General features: G+C 46.2%; 1 protein-coding gene across 2 annotated transcripts in view; it reads right to left on the reverse strand.

Moving 5' to 3' along the window:
- Positions 1-2406: 2406 nt before the first annotated feature.
- LOC141092139 (cytochrome P450 3A29-like) overlaps positions 2407-18726 on the reverse strand; it is a 73261-nt gene continuing 56941 nt past the window's right edge. For both annotated transcript variants that reach the window (XM_073578079.1, XM_073578087.1), the window contains 3 exons: positions 9306-9532; positions 6643-6805; positions 2407-2857 (listed from right to left, as the gene is read on the reverse strand). In XM_073578079.1, the coding sequence (XP_073434180.1) occupies positions 2762-2857; positions 6643-6805; positions 9306-9532 (486 nt within the window). In that variant the 3' untranslated portion in view covers positions 2407-2761. The remainder of the gene's footprint in view (positions 2858-6642; positions 6806-9305; positions 9533-18726) is intronic.

Genomic DNA, 18726 nt, shown 5'->3' on the forward strand with positions numbered 1-18726 from the left:
ACACGTACCGGAACTCTCGCGGAAATTACCACGAGAATTCCGGAATTCCATTCCGCGGGAAAATTGCATTTTAAATTCCCGCGATTTTCCCACGGAAAAACTAGCATTTTGCAAGCGTAATTAGCTTGCAAAATGCTAGCGTTTTCCAAGCGATCTGGAGCATCGCTTGGAGAACTGATTGACAGGTTGGTCACACTCGTCAAACATAGTGTTTGACGAGTGTGACCAACTTTTTACTACTGAGGCCGCCTATGCGGCATCAATAGCAAAAGATAGAATGTAAAAAAAAATAAAAACTGGTGTTATTCTTACCTTCCGACGTCCCACGCAGCCGTTCCCAGTAATCCTTTGCGAAAATGCCCACGATGACGTCCGTTCTCGCGGGATCGCGATGTCTCGCGGTAATTCGCGATGACGTCGCGCGAATGACCGCGAGACTTCGCGATCCCGCGAGAACAGACGTCATCTCGGGCATTTTCGCAAAGGATTACTGGGACCGGGAGCGTGGAGAGAGGCGGGAAGGCTGCGTGGGACGCCGGAAGGTGAGAATAACAATATTTTTTATTTTAAATTCTATTTTTTACAGGGATATGGTACCCAAAGCCTGGAGGACAGTCTCCTCTCCTCCGGACCGTGGGTACCATCCGCAATTGTTCTGCTTACTTTCCGCATGGTGTGCACAGCCACATGCGGGAAGTAAGCGGAACAATGCATTCGTATGGGTGCGGGATCGCCGCGATTCCGCAAATTAATGAGCATGCTGCGTTTTTTACCGCAAAGCGATTCCGCCGCGGTAAAATCCGCAGCATTAGCACAGCATTGCGGAATCCCATAGGAATGCATGGAATGCTTATTTTTCGCGTTTTCGCTGCAAAATCGCGCGGTTAAAACCGCCGCGGAGACGCGAAAAAAAACGCCACGTGTGACCTCAGCCTAACAAGTAAACAATAAAAACATCAGGCTTTATTTGCTGAATCATCTAGAGATACAGTAAAACAACCTATTTAAAGGGAACCTGTCACCAGAAAAAAATGCTATTAACCTGCAGATATGGGCTCAATTGTACTTAGCCGAACATTGCGGGAAGAATATTAACTTTATTTTCCCCTCCAGCATTCGGTTTGAGTCATGGGGGCGGCATCGGTTCAGTCATCACTCTGAGTATACAGAACGGCCTCTGTCACCGCGCCCCCGGCCCTGACTGACACTTGCTCTGCACTGGGGCCAGCTGTCAGTCAGGGTGGGGGCCGTGGTGACAGCCGCTCTCTGTATACTCAGAGCAATGACTGAACCAGTGCCGCCCCCATGACTGAAACTGAATGCGTACGGGGAAAATAAAGTTAATTTTCTTCCCTCAACGTTCAGCTAAGTGCAGGCACCGGAAAAGTTGGTAACACTAATAACCTGTAGATTAACCCCATATCTGCAGGTTAGTAGCGTTTTTTTAAGGTGACGGGTTCCCTTTAAGGTTATCATCAGGGGCAAGGAGAATTGTAAGGTCTGGGGGAAACCCTCCATCTAGCGCAAGGCTGTCATTTTCCCGGCAAGGAATAGGGTTTACCTTGGAAAAATGGAATCAAGAGAGACAGGAAAGGATATTGAGGATAATAGAAAGGTTATTTCTTGCCAGAAGGAAGAATAATTGGGCATGCCCATATCATATGCCAAAAGTTTAACATTGCAGACACTCGGAAGGTGGAAACCTTCCTTCCGGAATAAATAGGGGTCAGGTAAGATTGATGGATGATGGAAAGTTGAAGCATTTTATTATTAGCAGAAGGAGAGACTTGGAGAGGGGAGTCCAGTGTCTCCTTTCAGTTCTCATCTTGAGTGGAAGGAATCAGAATTTTCCATCTGTCCCTTATCATTAAAGGATTAGATTCAATAACCTGTTGAAAGCATATATGAACATAAGGTGGAAATGAGGCCTTGTGATATAAGGAATCTTACCCAAGGGAACGCCAATATCGATATTTCTGTGCCCTTGTTTATTGGGACCACTTTAGCATTTAAGAAGGAGTTATCCAGTAGTGTTCAACCCCCTTAACATCTCTACTTAGTCATGTAAGCGCAATCCATCACTTTCAGCCATGTGTCAAAAAGAAACAATATGTTTTACACATACGGCAAATTATTTTGTTAGTCTTTATATTGCATTATATGGCAGAAGAGAATGGGTTTTCTGTCCCTGCCAGTTTACATTAAGTATATTCAGTGTATATAGTACAGATTCGTATCCTCAAAATGTGGGTAAAATTGAATGTACAGTATGTGACGTTTGCATCAGTTATTATTTTACATTGCCCTAAATTGTGTTCTAGCTTCTCTTGATGTGGTGGTGCTGACGTAGGGCACTTAGTCCCCCAATAACAATATTACCTTTCATAAGATATGACTGTATTTAAATAATTTTACAAAAGATCAATTTTATTTATTTCCCTTATTGTAATCAGAGTGTGGTTAGTGATATGTAGCTGGTAACAACCCGTTCTACAATTTCATATAGTGCCAAATATACAGAGCCACGATACGGCCCACATGCTGAAGACTGGGTCTGATATGTCTCAGCCAAGAAGACAAGGATGTAGAAGAAATATTTGGTACAGAATGTTACAGGCCAATTTTCTATTGGTAGTTGTAAGATTTACATGCATGCTCCTCGCCTTTCTGCACATTTTCTCACTATAGTGTGTTCCAATCAACTCATTTGTGCTCCGTTTAGTTCAGGTATCTGGGTCCCATCCACTGCGGTCTTCAGCATCTAACTTTCAGTCTTCGGGGCTTCTCTAGGCACCAGGTTAAGTATAACAGGTTTTGCTGTCTTTAGGAATCCTCGGGAGTCAATTTCCAGAGGGATCTGTAATATTAGATTTATCAGGTTAAAGGTAGGTATCACATGAGAGTATAAGGCTATGTGCACACGGTGTGGATTCTGCTGCGGATCCGCAGCGTTTCTGGCCCTGTGGGTCCGCAGCAGTTTCTGCTGCATTGTACAGTACCATTGTTTCCAATGGTAAAACCAAAAACGCTGTGCACATTGTGCGGATTTTTCCGCGCGGATTTGCTGCGGGTCACAATCCGCAGCATGTCAATTGTTTGTGCGGATTCCGCTGCGGTTTCACATCTCCTTGATTGTAGAGGTGTGAAACCGCAGGGCTAAACCGCAGCCTAAACCGCGCAGAAAAATCCGCACCACCGAAAACTACGTGTGCACATAGCCTAACAAATTCTTTAGAGTTTCATCCAGAAAAGTGGGACAAATTTTTTCTCATTTATCATTTGTGTGCTGTCTCTATACAATCTGCAGCTATTAATCATTTACAGGACCATTTACAGTTTCCTATGTTGCCGAATTGTAATATATCCATTAAAATTGCACGCCATATTGTGGTTCCATACGACATCTGATTTTTCGCTGTACCTATAGACTTGGATGTGCAATTCTAATACTATTTACACAAAAAAGTAGCGCATGCTGCCATAGGTTTCACACGCAGATCCGATCAGTGAAAAAAAAAAATCGCTCCTCTGCACTGCCTCATTGAATAACGACCAAGTGATGGCCGTTTTTGTCACAGACAGCACTCAGACCAAAAATATGGTTGTGTGAATGAGTCCTTAGACTTGTAAAACCAGCTTCTGTATAATGGTAATATATGTTAAAGATGTTTTTAAGGGAATTGGTCAGTAAAATTTGCCTAGAGGTACTGCAGGATAGGGATGTGTAAAACCTTTCCAGGTATATCTTTTTTGTCTGTATCTAATGCTCCCTTGCTGTGAAATTCATATGCAAATTAGCTTTGAAAGTGCACTGGTGGGCATATAAGTGAAGTTTCAGTCCCCAACTCCTATTCGCTTCTCCCTCCGGCACGGGCCCCCAGGTATATATGCATCCAACAGTACCTATGCTTGTCTAGGGCAAATCTTACTGACATATCCCATTATTTTCAAGCTGTTTCTCTTGAGCACACTGTTCCTTTGCCTCCCTCTTGCCAGGGTGAGGTGTGCTCCTGAAGAGTCAAGGTAATCTGTCAGCAGGTTTTTGCTACCTCATCAGGCAGGAACCTTTGTAGGCAAAGGCTAGTTTCACACTAGCATTCGTGGGCAGTGCAGGGCCGCCGCTAAGCCCGCCCCCGGCTGCGCCCCATCCGGTCAGTTCTTCCTCTGATCGCAAGAGGCTGCATGCGATCAGTGTATCCTATATTTAGAGTTGGATACGCTGATCGTGCGCTGACCGCGCGCTGGTGTGATTTTGCTGGCGCTGCGCCCTTTTGGCGCTGCGCCCAGAGCACAAAAATGCAACACAGTGTGTTTTGGAGCACTGGGCGCAGCGCCAAAAGGGCGCAGTGCCAGCAAAATCAGGCCAGCGCACGATCAGTGTATCCAACGCTAAATATAGGATACGCTGATCGCATGCAGCCTCATGCGATCAGAGGAGGAACTGACCGGAGGTAGCACGGCCGGGGGCGGGGCTTAGCGGCGGCCACGAACGCTAGTGTGAAACTAGCCAAAGAGAAGCTAAATCCAGCGCTGTATCACTTTGTTTACTGATTGCAGCCGTTTTGACAGCAGAGCTGAGGAAGCTGCCCCCGCCCACCCCAGGCGCTGTATGTCCAATGTCCATAGACAGTGAAGTGCCTATCACAGCAGACCAGGAGGCATGCACTGCTTTGTCGGAGCAATGACAAGCTACTGGTGCTAAAACAATCATTGCGAGCAAACAAAAGTATGGAGCTTGATAAGAGAAACATCCCTGAAATCTGTGTGTTTTAACCCCTACCTCATGCTGTTTTCAGAGTGTCAGCATTGTGTCAGAGTGTCATTTGCATAGAGTTTGATCAGAGTGTCAGCATTGTGTAATCTGATTCTCAGCATACTGTGAGGAGAGGATGGAGAACCAAATTTCTCCATCGTTTCCATTATGTCAATGCATGAAAATTGGACTGCACTTAGATGTCATCCGAGTGCAGCCCAATGATTTTGACGTACTCATTGACTTGCATGGCTGAGTGCGACCCGATAATCGAATCAAACTCAGACATGCTGTGATTTTTTTTCCTCAGATCGGTTCCTTCCAAGGAAAAAATCAGACATCTGCACGGCCCCATAGAATAACATTGGTCTGAATGCAATACAATTGCCGGGCTTACCTAGGAGGGGTGTGGGTAAGCGGCTACCTTGTCTTTGGTGGAGTTAGATTTAAGCTGCAGATAGCCACCTGGTACCACTCCTAGGAAGTCTCCGGGACAGCAGCTGCTGACCCCAGAATCGGGTCTGGACTTAAAGTAACTGTCAGCACAGGATACAGACGCTATCATCCTATCACTTGAGAACTAAAGATACCCTCTCTGGGTCCATCTTTAAAATGGTGTACATGAAGATACTTCATCGAGGTGGGAGGTTCCTGGGAACAGGTCATTGGAACAATCGTCTCGACTATGTGGAGATATCGTAAATTGCAGTGTAGCTATTTTATGTCTCTGTGTCAGCAGTGGGGTTCTCCTGGTCTCCTGCCATAGCGTTTCATTTCATTAAAATGTCAATGGATATTTTGCTCTGACACTGATGCACCCTGAGCCTTCAGGACAGCTTGAATTTCTTTGGAACTTGATTGGGGCTGCTTATCCACCATCTGGACTATCCTGTGTTGCAATCTTTCATGAATTTTTCTCTGCTGTACACGGCCAGGTAGATTAGCTACCATGCCATGTGTTGTAAACTTCTTGATTATGTGAACAATAGAACATCAAGATCTCTGGAGATGGACTTGTAACCTTAAGATTGTTGATATTTTTCAACAATTTTGGTTCTGAAGTCCTCAGACAGTTCTCTTCTTCTCTTTCTGTTCTCCATGCTTAGTGTGGCACACACAGACATGCAATGCAAAGATAGAGTGAACTTCTCCCTTTTTTATCTGGTATCATAAGACCCACACCTGTTGCTTTCCACAGGTAAGTTTGAACGAGCATCACATGCTTGAAACAAAGTTGTTTAACCACAATTTTGGAAAAGTGAAAACAAATTTTGTCTGGCCCATTTTGGGGTTTTGTGTCAAATTATGTCCAATTCGCCATTTTTTCTTTGTTTTTTGCGTTGTTCCAATACACGCAAAGTAAATAAATATGTGTATAACAAAACATGTGTAAGGCTAGTTTCACATTAGCGTATGGAGGAGCTGCGGAGGGATGCGGACTTCCTCTGTGAAGCTCTACCCCCTGCTGCGCCTCCTCCGTTCAGCTCTGCCTACGTCAGCATGCAGCCTGCGTACCCTATCTTTAGCATTGGGTATGCAGGCCATGCTGATGTATGCGGATACCACCGCATACGTCGTTTTGATGGTGCGGCTTCCTGCGCCAAACACAACGTCAAAACAACGTATGCGGAGGCATCCGCATACATCGGCATGGCCTGCGTACCCAATGCTAAAGATAGGGTACGCAGGCCGCATGCCGACGTAGGCGGAGCTGAACGGAGGAGGCGCGGCAGGGGCGAAGCTTCGCGGAGGAAGTCCGCATCCTTCCGCAGCTCCTCCATACGCTAGTGTGAAACTAGCCTAATTGCAATAATTTTCTTGGACAAATACTTAATTTTCTGGAACAATTTCAAGAGTGCCAACACTTTTGCTCATGACTGTATACTTACTGGAGTGTCTTTGCACGTTTTGAAAGAGAAGTTTTGCAATAGAAGGGAGATGACTGATTTCATATTGATCATGGCAAATCTCATCCCTATGCAGTTACGTGGTCCAGCTCCAAAGGGTAGGAAGATGTAAGGGTCTCGTGTCTCTCTGTTCTCTTTACTAAATCTGTGCATGAAAAAGATATAACGCAAGTAAGAATACTGCATGACCAGCTTAACATTTCAACTATAGTGTAAAGATCTCCAAACATGTTAGAATAAAGCTATCATAACATTGACTGCAGCAGAATTGGGCGGCTATTTAATACACTGCTCAAAAAAATAAAGAGAACACTGAGATACCACATCGTAGATATTACTGAATGAAATATCGCAGCTGCAAATCTTTATTCATTACATAGTGGCATGCATTGAGAAGAAGAAAACATAAAGATGATCAATGTAAATCAAAATTAGTATCCCATGGAGGTCTGGATTTGGAAGGATACTCAAAATCATAGTGGAAAATCAAATTACAGGCTGATCCAACTTCAGTGGAAATGCCTCAAGACAAGGAAACTGTCAGGAACACCGCACTGCACTTGCTCACTGAGCCAGTGCGCATGTCCTGAGTACAAAAGATACCTGTGGAGCAGGGCAGCAGCGGTGAAGATGTGTGCTTCAGAATACAGGGCCTGCTGGGGGTGTGGCCTAAGCTCCACAAAGCTAGGAGCTGAAGGAAAACACCTAGAAAGGTAACTACGGGACAAGTTACCAAGGGCATAGGCAGAGACGTAAACCAGATTAAGCCGGTTCAAAGCACAAGATAGCACGACAATACCAAAGGGTTAGACTGAGCGGATAATCAGGACTTAGCAATAGATCAGAAAACCAGAACAGGCAATAGATGGTATAATAGGGACAAACTGTAACAGAGTAACAATAGCCAAGCCAGGAGGTCAGAACCGGAGAAGACGATAGTACCAAAACATGAGACAGAGAACAGAGTGAGGGGACAGACCAGGTCATACACAGGAAGCAAACAAGCAACGCAATATACACGCACACCAGGGGTCTGACACACAGCCAGAATAACAGTATAGCTGACAGGAAATCCTAGTCTGGAGTGAGTATAAATACCCCTCCCAGATCCAAAGAGAGGCCTGCAAAAGTTAACCCTGCGAGAACAGGACATTAACCATGTCCTAACCATGACAGAAACGATGATCAGTAGTGTGTGTGGCCTCCACGTACCTGTTTGACCTCCCTACGACACCTGGGCATGCTCCTGATGAGTCGGCAGATGTTGTCATGAGGCATCTACTCCCAGACCTGGACTAAAGCATGCGCCAACTCCTGGACAGTCTGTGGTGCAACGTGACGTTGGTGGGTGGAGCGAGACATGATGTCCCAGATGCGTTCAATCGTATTCAGGTCTGGGGAACGGGTGGACCAGTCCATAGCTTCAATGCCTCCATCTTGCAGGAACTGTTGAGACACTCCAGCCACATGAGGTTTGGCATTGTCCTACATTAGGAGGAACTCAGGGCCAACCGCACCAGCATATGGTCTCACAAGGGGTCTGAGGATCTCATCTCGGTACCTAATGGCAGTCAGGCTACCTCTGGCGAGAAAATGGAGGGCTGTGCGGCCCTCCAATGAAATGCCACCCCACACCATTACTGACCCACTGCCAAACCGGTCATGATGAAGGATGTTGCAGCAGCAGATCGCTCTCTGTGGCGTCTCCAGACTCTGTCACATCTGTTACATGTGCTCAGTGTGATCCTTTCATCTGTGAAGAGCACAGGGCGCCAGTAGCGAATTTTCCAATCCTGGTGTTCTGTGGCAAATGCCAAGCATCCTGCACGGTGTTAGACTGTGTGCACAACCAACATCTGTGGACGTCGGGCACTCAGACCATCCTCATGGAGTCGGTTTCTAACCATTTGTGCAGACACATGCACATTTGTGGCCTGCTGGAGGTCATTTTGCAGGGCTCTGGCAGTGCTCCTCCTGTTCCTCCTTGCACAAAGGCTGAGGTAGCGGTCCTGCTGCTTGGTTATTGCCCTCCTATGGCCCCCTCCATGTTTCCGGGTGTACTGGCCTGTCTCCTGGTAGCGCCTCCAGCCTCTGGACACTATGCTGACAGACACAGCAAACCTTCTTGGACGAGCTGCACTACCTGAAGCCACTTGTGTGGGTTGTAGAGTCCGTCTCATGCTACCATGAGTGTGAAAGCACAACGAACATTCAAAAGTGACCAAAACATCAGCCAGAAAGCATTGGTACTGAGATGTGGTCTGTGGTCCCCACCTGCAAAACAACTCCTTTATTGAGTGTGTCATGATAATTGCCAATAATTTCCATCTGTTGTCTATTCCATGTGCACAACAGCATGTGAAATTGATTGTCAATCAGAAGTTTGATTTACTTGGAGTTATAGTCTGTTGTTTAAGTGTTCCCTTTATTTTTTGAGCAGTGTATGATTGTGTTTTTCTTTTTATATTCATTGGCCCTAATTCATCATTGCTCCTGTTTTTGGTCTAGTTTTGTGCATGCATCATTTGAATTTGACGCAAAAGTGGCAACTAATACCACAAGACAAACAAGGAAAAGGACTTAAAAAAACACAATCAATCAGGACAATTATGTTTTCTTAATAAATGCTCCCATATATATGATACCTTTCAGGTTGGAATTCCTCTGGATCAGGCCAAAACTCAGGGTCACGGTGCAGCACAAAGACCGGGATAACAGTCACAACGTCCTTTGGAATAGTCACTCCATTGATCTCAGTTGTGGTCTTGCAAACACGTTCAATTCTTCCAGCTGCGGGGTAGAGTCGTAAGGTTTCGTAAATCACCATATCAAGGTACTCCATCTGATTCAGAGCTTCATATGTCGGAGGAGCCTGAAGACAATGAATACATTGAATAATCTGCTTCTTTATGTTTGGTGTACCTGAGATCATCTTCTAATATCAGACATTCATACTTTTCCACCACATTCACCACATGTTACTAGAACTGTATTTTCCAGACAATAAGACGCGCATTTCCCAAAAAAAATTTGGAATGAAAATGGTGGTGTGTATTATAGTCCAAATGTAGCCATATCTTGCCATTTGGGGTGGGGGTTGGCAGCGATGGTGCAGGGTCACAGGAGGCAGGAGCAGGATTGCCACTGCAAAAGGCCGGTGGGAGGAGTGGGTCGATGCTGTAGGCCCTGGGATGAGAAGAGGGGGTGTCCAATCGGTGCGAAGCAAGGGAAGCATTAGAGTAATCCCAGCTGTTCACATGGAATTCCCAGTGGGCTTCAGGAAAATGGCGCAGGAGTGGCAAATTTAGATCTCAGCTAAATGACGACCCAAGATTTAAATCTGCGCATGCGCTGCCTCCATTGCCATTTTGCTGAAGATCGTCAGGAGATCAATGTGTACATGCACCGACGTCGGTGCCATTTTACTGAAGCCCGCGGCAAGGTGAATGTGTGCAAGTGCTACCTGCCATTAGGACTGCACCACTGTGAAATTTAAAACAGTAAAAAAGTATTGACACCAGAGGCACCTGAGCAGAGCCAAAGACTCTACTGACAGTAACGCCACACAGGCCCAAACAACCAGGCTACGGATTTTAACAGTGAAGGTACAGTACCTATTAAACCAGTAGGACAGGCCTGATCTTGATGACAGGTTTATTTTTTTTCCTATTTTCCTCCCCTAAAACGTAGGTGTGTCTTATGGTCCGGGGCATCTTATAGTCGAAAAAATACGATAATTCATTTTCTGTGAAAGGCATGTTTTTTTTTATTTTGGCCATGATTATGTCTATTTTGGCTTTAATGTGGAACTTTGCTTCGAATCTTGGAAAACCTGCTTACTAATGGATTGTGTATAAATTCAGTATTTGCAGCCGACTTTTCTTTTGTGAGTGGAAGAAGCATTTCATTGCGAAACGTGTGTCGGGTATGGTGGGTCCCTGGCTTTTGGTTTCGAGATAACTATAGCTTTGTCTGCCTCTAACTTGTGCTCTAGGCTCTTAACTGTGCAACATCTCCCAGCACCCCCTTATATACACTACATCTTATTATTGCAACTATGTTGTTATATTAGATGGTGTTTTGGCGGTGGTTCCTTTCATTTGCCTATGGTTTTCAGACAAATCAAAGATTTGGGCAGCACAGTGGCTTGGAGGATAGCACTGCAGCCTTGCAGCGCTGGAGTCCTGGGTTCAAATCCCACCAAGGACAACATCTGCAAGGAGTTTGTATGTTCTCCCCGTGTTTGTGTGGGTTTCCTCTGGGTACTCCGGTTTCCTCCCACATTCCAAAGACATACTGATAGGGAATTTAGATTGTGATCCCCATCGGGGACAGTCATGATAATTTGTGCAAACTATAAAGCGCTGCGGAATATGGTAGCGCTACATTAAGATTTCATCTCCTCTTTTAGAGATGGTTATTAGACTACTAGATTATGGCCCGATGCTATCGCATCGCATCGCATCGGGAGGATGCGATAGCATCACACCTCTTGCCATGTTAACCCTCAACACACACTCCTCTCACCTTTCACCATCTCCACTCACTCTTTCACTCCACATACGACCCCTTCTCTCACTCCGTCTCTCATATTCACGCCGTCATTGCCGCTTCTCCACGATCCCCGACATCATCTTCCGCCGGCGCCATCCTGGATCCAGACGTTGTCCACGCCGGCGACATGTTCTTGTGGCGACGCCATCTTGAGTATCGTGAAATCCCGCGATAGTCAAGATAGCGTCGCCGGAAGAACATGTCGCCGGCGTGGACGACGTCGGGATCCAAAATGGCGTCGGCGAAATCTCGCGAGTTTTCGCCGACGCCATTTTGGATCCCGACGTCGTCCTCGCCGGCGACATGTTCTTGCGGCGACGCCATCTTGACTATCGCGGGATTTCGCCGATCCAAAATGGCGTCGCAGCAAGAACATGTCGCCGGCGTGGACGACATCGGGATCCAAAAAGGCGTCGGCGTAATCTCGCGAGATTTCGCCGACGCCATCTTTTTGGATCCCGAGTCGTCCACGCCAGCGACATGTTCTTGCGGCGACGCCATCTTGAATCTCGCGGGATTTCACGAAATCCAAGATGGCGTCGCCGCAAGAACATGGCGGCCTGGAGAACGTCTGGATCCAGGATCGCGGCGGCGGAGGAAGATGTCGGGGCAGCGACGATGACGGTGTGAGTATGAGAAACGGAGTGAGAGAAAGGAACGTATGTAGAGTGAAAGAGTGAGTGGACGTGAGTGGAGGTGAAAGGTGAGAGGAGTGTGTGTTGAGGCGGTGTGGTGTGTTGAGGGTTAACATGTGCGTGTGTGTGTGGTGACGTCACCGGTTACAACTGGACGGAAGTTGTTACAACCGGAAGCTGCTTAGGGCATTTATTATTATAGATGATGAGGAAGAAGCCGTCTGTTGTTGGCGGTGATGGCGTGTAGAGGCTTCTTCAGCCAATGTAATAGATTTAGAGTTAGGGGATTCGTGTGTGAGACGACGGCGTTTATAAGCCTTAATCTTGTCAAGTCGATGCTGTTTTTCCTCAGGAGTCTCATTAGCACGGCGTTGTTTTTGTCGTAGTGCTAAAGCTGCTTTCCTTTCACTGGCATTGACATACTGTGCATTGGTATTGAATGGTGGTATTGATAGGGCAGAAACAGATTGCTGATTAGTTATGTCAGTGAACGGCATATGGGATGAAGTGTAGCAGTAAATTGTTCCACATGCTGATGTGGAAGCATCCTGTTGTGAGTCTAATAATAATGATGAGGAAGAGGCCGTCTGTTGTCGGCGGTGACGGCGTGCAGAGGCTTCTTCAGCCAATCTTATGGATTTAGAGTTAGGGGATTCGTGTGTGAGGCGACGGCGTTTATAAGCCTTAATCTTCTCAAGGCAATGGTGTTTTTCCTCAGATGTCTCATTAGCACGGCGTTGTTTTTGTCATAGTGCTAAAGCTGCTTTCCTTTCACTGGCATTGGCATACTTTTTGTTATGACTCATGTTGGCACAGGTAAAGGAGTCTATTTGGCAGTTATCTGGCAGTGAAGAAGGCGTCCTGGAGTATTGTAGAGTAAACAGATACTAATTGACCCTGTAATTGCCCAGCAGTAGTTATGAAGTGGTAGTGGCAAATTGGCCCTGTAGTTAGACACCGGCAGAGGAGCAAGGCAGCAGTAGTTATGGCGGTAGAGGCAAATTGGCCCTGTAATTAGACACCGGCAGAGGAGCAAGGCAGCAGTAGTTATGGCGGTAGAGGCAAATTGGCCCTGTAATTAGACACCGGCAGAGGAGCAAGGCAGCAGTAGTTATGGCGGTAGAGGCAAATTGGCCCTGTAATTAGACACAGGCAGTGAACAGTCAGAGGAGCAAGGCAGCAGTACTTATGGCGGTAGAGGCAAATTGGCCCTGTAATTAGACACCGGCAGAGGAGCAAGGCAGCAGTAGTTATGGCGGTATAGGCAAATTGGCCCTGTAATTAGACACCAGCAGAGGAGCAATGCAGCAGTAGTTATGGCGGTAGAGGCAAATTGATCCTGTAATTAGACACCGGCAGAGGAGCAAGGCAGCAGTAGTTATGGCGGTAGAGGCAAATTGATCCTGTAATTAGACACCAGCAGAGGAGCAAGGCAGCAGTAGTTATGGCGGTATTGGCAAATTGGCCCTGTAATTAGACACCAGCAGAGGAGCAATGCAGCAGTAGTTATGGCGGTAGAGGCAAATTGATCCTGTAATTAGACACTGGCAGAGGAGCAATGCAGCAGTAGTTATGGCGGTAGAGGCAAATTAGCCCTGTAATTAGACACTGGCAGAGGAGCAAGGCAGCAGTAGTTATGGCGGTATAGGCAAATTGGCCCTGTAATTAGACACCGGCAGAGGAGCAATGCAGCAGTAGTTATGGCGGTAGAGGCAAATTAGCCCTGTAATTAGACACCGGCAGAGGAGCAAGGCAGCAGTAGTTATGGCGGTATAGGCAAATTAGCCCTGTAATTAGACACCGGTAGAGGAGCAATGCAGCAGTAGTTATGGCGGTATAGGCAAATTGGCCCTGTAATTAGACACCGGCAGAGGAGCAAGGCAGCAGTAGTTATGGCGGTAGAGGCAAATTAGCCCTGTAATTAGACACCGGCAGAGGAGCAAGGCAGCAGTAGTTATGGCGGTAGAGGCAAATTAGCCCTGTAATTAGACACCGGCAGAGGAGCAAGGCAGCAGTAGTTATGGCGGTATAGGCAAATTGGCCCTGTAATTAGACACCGGCAGTAAACAGGCATAGGACCAAGGCAGCAGTAGTTATGGTGGTACAGGCAATGCCAAGCGTCCGCACAGCAAGTCGGCGTGAGGTAAATGACGCAATTTCACGAATGCAAGATGGCGTCGGCGAAATCTCGCGAGATTTCGCTGACGTCGTTAAGTCTGTGTGCACACGCTGCGGATTAGGTGCGGATTCATCAGCGCGGATTTTGTAAAATCCGCAGGTGAAACCGCAGGTCAAAAGACCTGCGGATTGCTCTGCGGTTTTTCATCTCCTCAATAGAGGAGATGGCAAACCGCAGGAGAATCTGCAGAAAGAATTGACATGTCAATTCTTTCTGCGGATTGAAAACCGCAGATAATCCGCGCGGAAAATTCCGCACCGTCTGCACTGCGGTTTTTGATTCCCATAGGGAATCATGGTACTGTACACCGCAGCAAAAACTGCTGCGGGTCCGCAGCGGCCAAAACCGCTGCGGAACCGCAGCAAAATCCGCAGCGTGTGCACACAGCCTCACACCTCTTGCCATGTTAACCCTCAACACACCACACCGCCTCAACACACACTCCTCTCACCTTTCACCTCCACTCATGTCCACTCACTCTTTCACTCCACATGCGTTCCTTTCTCTCACTCCGTTTCTCATACTCACACCATCATCGTCGCTGCCCCGACATCTTCCTCCGCAGCCGCGATCCAGGATCCAGACGTTCTCCAGGCCGCCGACATGTTCTTGCGGGACACCATCTTGGATTTCGTGAAGTCCCGCGATATTCAAGATGGCGTCGCCGCAACAACATGTCGCTGGCATGGGCGACATCGGGATCCAAAATGGCGTCGGCGTAATCTCGCGAGATTTCGCCGACGCCATCTTTTTGGATCCCGATGTCGGCGGCCTGGAGAACGTCTGGATCCTGGATCGCGGCGGCGGAGGAAGATGTCGGGGCAGCGACGATGACGGTGTGAGTATGAGAAACGGAGTGAGAGAAAGGAACGTATGTGGAGTGAAAGAGTGAGTGGACATGAGTGGAGGTGAAAGGTGAGAGGAGTGTGTGTTGAGGCGGTGTGGTGTGTTGAGGGTTAACGTGCGTGTGTGTGTGGTGACGTCACCGGTTACAACTGGACGGAAGTTGTTACAACCGGAAGCTGGTTAGGGCATTTATTATTATAGATGAGATGTGAATCATGTAATATATGCATATCAGACTAAGGCTGTACAAACTTAATGTATGCAAACCTTGGCTATTCATGGTGATTAAGTATACATGATGGTAGACCAGTGGGGACCGAAACAGCCGTGGGGCTGGAAACCAGAGGTCCGCGGGCCGCACTGTGCCCGCCCGCCCGCTCGCTGTCTCCATCTGCGCTGACTGTGTTGGTGGAGGAAGGGCGTCCGTCCACTTCCTCCTCCAATCAGCGTGTAAAACAGCTGACGCAATGACGTAATTTAATTGCGGCAGCTGCGTACTACGAAGAGTCAGCGCACTGGAGACACCAAGACTGGAGCAGAAGCAGAGCGCCGGGGAACAGGACCGAGGTGAGTATGTGGTCTTCTTTTTTTTCATATGTATTGGATGTTTGGATGAGCATGGGGAGGCTATGGGGGTGTCGTGCAGATCATGGGGATGCTATGGGGGTGTCGTGCAGCACATGGGGAGGCTATGGGGGTGTCTTGCAGTACATGGGGAGGCTATGGGGGTGTTGTGCATCACATGGGGAGGCTATAGGGGTGACATGCTGCACATGGGGATGCTATGGGGTGACATGCTGCGCAATGGGATGCTATGAAGTGACATGCTGTACATAGGGATGCTATGGGGGTGACATGCTGCGCATGCGGAGGCTATTTGGGTGACATGCTGCACATGGGGAGGCTAGGGGGGGTATCATGCTGCACATGGGGAGGCTGTGGAGGCCTCAAGCAGTGCACAGTTGTGGCCAAAAGTATTGACACCCCTGCAATTCTGTCAGATAATACTCAGTTTCTTCCTGAAAATGATTGTAAACACAAATTCTTTGGTATTATTATCTTCATTTAATTTGTCTTAAATGAAAAAACACAAAAGAGAATGAAGCAAAAAGCAAAACATTGATCATTTCACACAAAAATCCAAAAATGGGCCAGACAAAAGTATTGGCACCCTCAGCCTAATACTTGCTTGCACAACCTTTAGCCAAAATAACTGCGACCAACCGCTTCCGGTAACCATCAATGAGTTTCTTACAATGCTCTGCTGGAATTTTAGACCATTTTTCTTTGGCAAACTGCTCCAGGTCCCGATATTTGATGGGTGCCTTCTCCAAACTGCCATTTTTAGATCTCTCCACAGGTGTTCTATGGGATTCAGGTCTGGACTCATTGCTGGCCACCTTAGAAGTCTCCAGTGCTTTCTCTCAAACCATTTTCTAGTGCTTTTTGAAGTGTGTTTTGGGTCATTGTCCTGCTGGAAGACCCATGACCTCTGAGGGAGACCCAGCTTTCTCACACTGGGCCCTACATTATGCTGCAAAATTTGTTGGTAGTCTTCTGACTTCATAATACCATGCACACGGTCAAGCAGTCCAGTGTCAGAGGCAGCAAAGCAACCCCAAAACATCAGGGAACCTCCACCATGTTTGACTGTAGGGACCGTGTTCTTTTCTTTGAATGCCTCTTTTTTTTCTCCTGTAAACTCTATGTTGATGCCTTTGCCCATAAAGCTCTACTTGTGTCTCATCTGACCAAAGAACATTCTTCCAAAACGTTTTAGGCTTTTTCAGGTAAGTTTTGGCAAACTCCAGCCTGGCTTTTTTATGTCTCGGGGTAAGAAGTGGGGTCTTCCTGTGCCTCCTAACAGTCCCTTTTCATTCAGACGCTGATGGATAGTAGGGGTTGACACTGTTGTACCCTCGGACTGCATGGCAGCTTGAACTTGTTTGGATGTTAGTCGAGATTCTTTATCCAACATCCGCACAATCTTGCGTTGAAATCTCTTGTCCACATCTAGGGAGGTTAGCCATAGTGCCATGGGCTTTAAACTTCTTGATGACACTGCGCACGGTAGACACAGGAACATTCAGGTCTTTGGAGATGGACTTGTAGCCTTGAGATTGCTCATGCTTCCTCACAATTTGGTTTCTCAAGTCCTCAGACAGTTCTTTGGTCTTCTTTCTTTTCTCCATGCTCAATGTGGTACACACAAGGACACAGGACAGAGGTTGAGTCAACTTTAATCCATGTCAACTGGCTGCAAGTGTGATTTGGTTATTGCCAACACCTGTTAGGTGCCACAGGTAAGTTACAGGTGCTGTTAATTACACAAATTAGAGAAGCATCACATGATTTTTTGAACAGTGCCAATACTTTTGTCCACCCTCTTTTTATGTTTGGTGTGGAATTATATCCAATTTGGCTTTAGGACAATTCTTTTTGTGTTTTTTCATTTAAGACAAATTAAATGAAGATAATAATACCAAAGAATTTGTGTTTGCAATCATTTTCAGGAAGAAACTGAGTATTATCTGACAGAATTGCAGGGGTGTCAATACTTTTGGCCACAACTGTATATAGGGAGGCTGTGGGGCTCATACAGTATATATAGGGGGGCTATGTGGGGCTCATGCAGTATATAGGTAGGCTCTGTGGGGCTCATGCAGTATATATAGGGAGGCTGTGTGGGACTCATGCTGTGTATATAGGGAGGCTGTGTGGGGCTCCTGCAGTATATATAGGGAGGGGCTGTAGTCTCAGGTTCAAATGATATATAGTGGGATGTCAGCTTACTTAATTATGCTCAATATTAAGTGATATAATTAATATTATTATCAATAATATAATAATATTAATATATCAATATTAATTTTGAGTAGAATTAATTTCAGCCTATTGGTTTGGTCCTCCACCACAGTCATGGTCTCTCATGTGGCCCCTCGGGAAAATTAATTGCTCACCCCTGTGGTACTACCTACTTTAAGGAGATCCTTACCCTTTAAAGTGTTTAACTTATCCCGGGTGTACCCACCTATTTTTCCTGTCCCTGTGGTATATTGTATCTACTGTTACCTTGCTTTTAGATCACGTTGTTAAAAAAAAAGTGTTTACATTTTAACTGAATTTTCTGACCGTATGTAAAGCATATTTTTTTGGAGTCCTATTTGAGTTGTGCTTTATGGTCGTGTATATATAGAGGATAACTTTGATGTATTTTTTGTGAGTGGAGGAAAAAGTGCTGCATGAACGCTGAAAGAACTGACGTTCTGCATATTTTAAAGTGCTACAAATCTGCAAGGAAAAAATAAGCAACAAGAGCATGAGATTCCAGGAATCTCATTCACTTTGCTGGGACTGTAAGGGCTCATACAGACGTCTGTAGATCTCGGTTTGATTACGGACCGCAATGCACGGACTTGCCAACCAGTCTCCAGACCCAAACATGACAACTTCATAGAAATATATAAAGTGGTCAAAGTATTTGAGAAATGCTCGTTGTGTGTATAGTGGGTAAACTCCTTACTATTGTTCTGCTACTGTACCTTTTCTAACCTTCTTTTCAGGAAATCATTCTTTTGGCACTCCAATTTAAATTAGTCTATATCTTATACTCTTTTGGGCATTTTTATACACTGTCTTATTATTGTGACTGGTGCCATGTTACTATGGGTGTTCCCTGTAGGTTCACTTATCAATGTGTCTTTGTGCCTGTTGTGTTGGATATATTTATAGTACTTGTAGTTATTTTCCTCGGTAAATGTTTTTGGCACGATTTTTGGTTCTGTACATGTACTCCCAATGTATTTATTTACAGTGATGAGCAAAAGGATAACAATGTCTTGATCTTTTGAC

Source organism: Dendrobates tinctorius, unplaced genomic scaffold (assembly GCF_039654945.1).
Source record: "Dendrobates tinctorius isolate UK_male_01 unplaced genomic scaffold, ASM3965494v1 ptg000008l, whole genome shotgun sequence".
NCBI classification, from domain to species: Eukaryota; Metazoa; Chordata; class Amphibia; order Anura; family Dendrobatidae; genus Dendrobates; species Dendrobates tinctorius.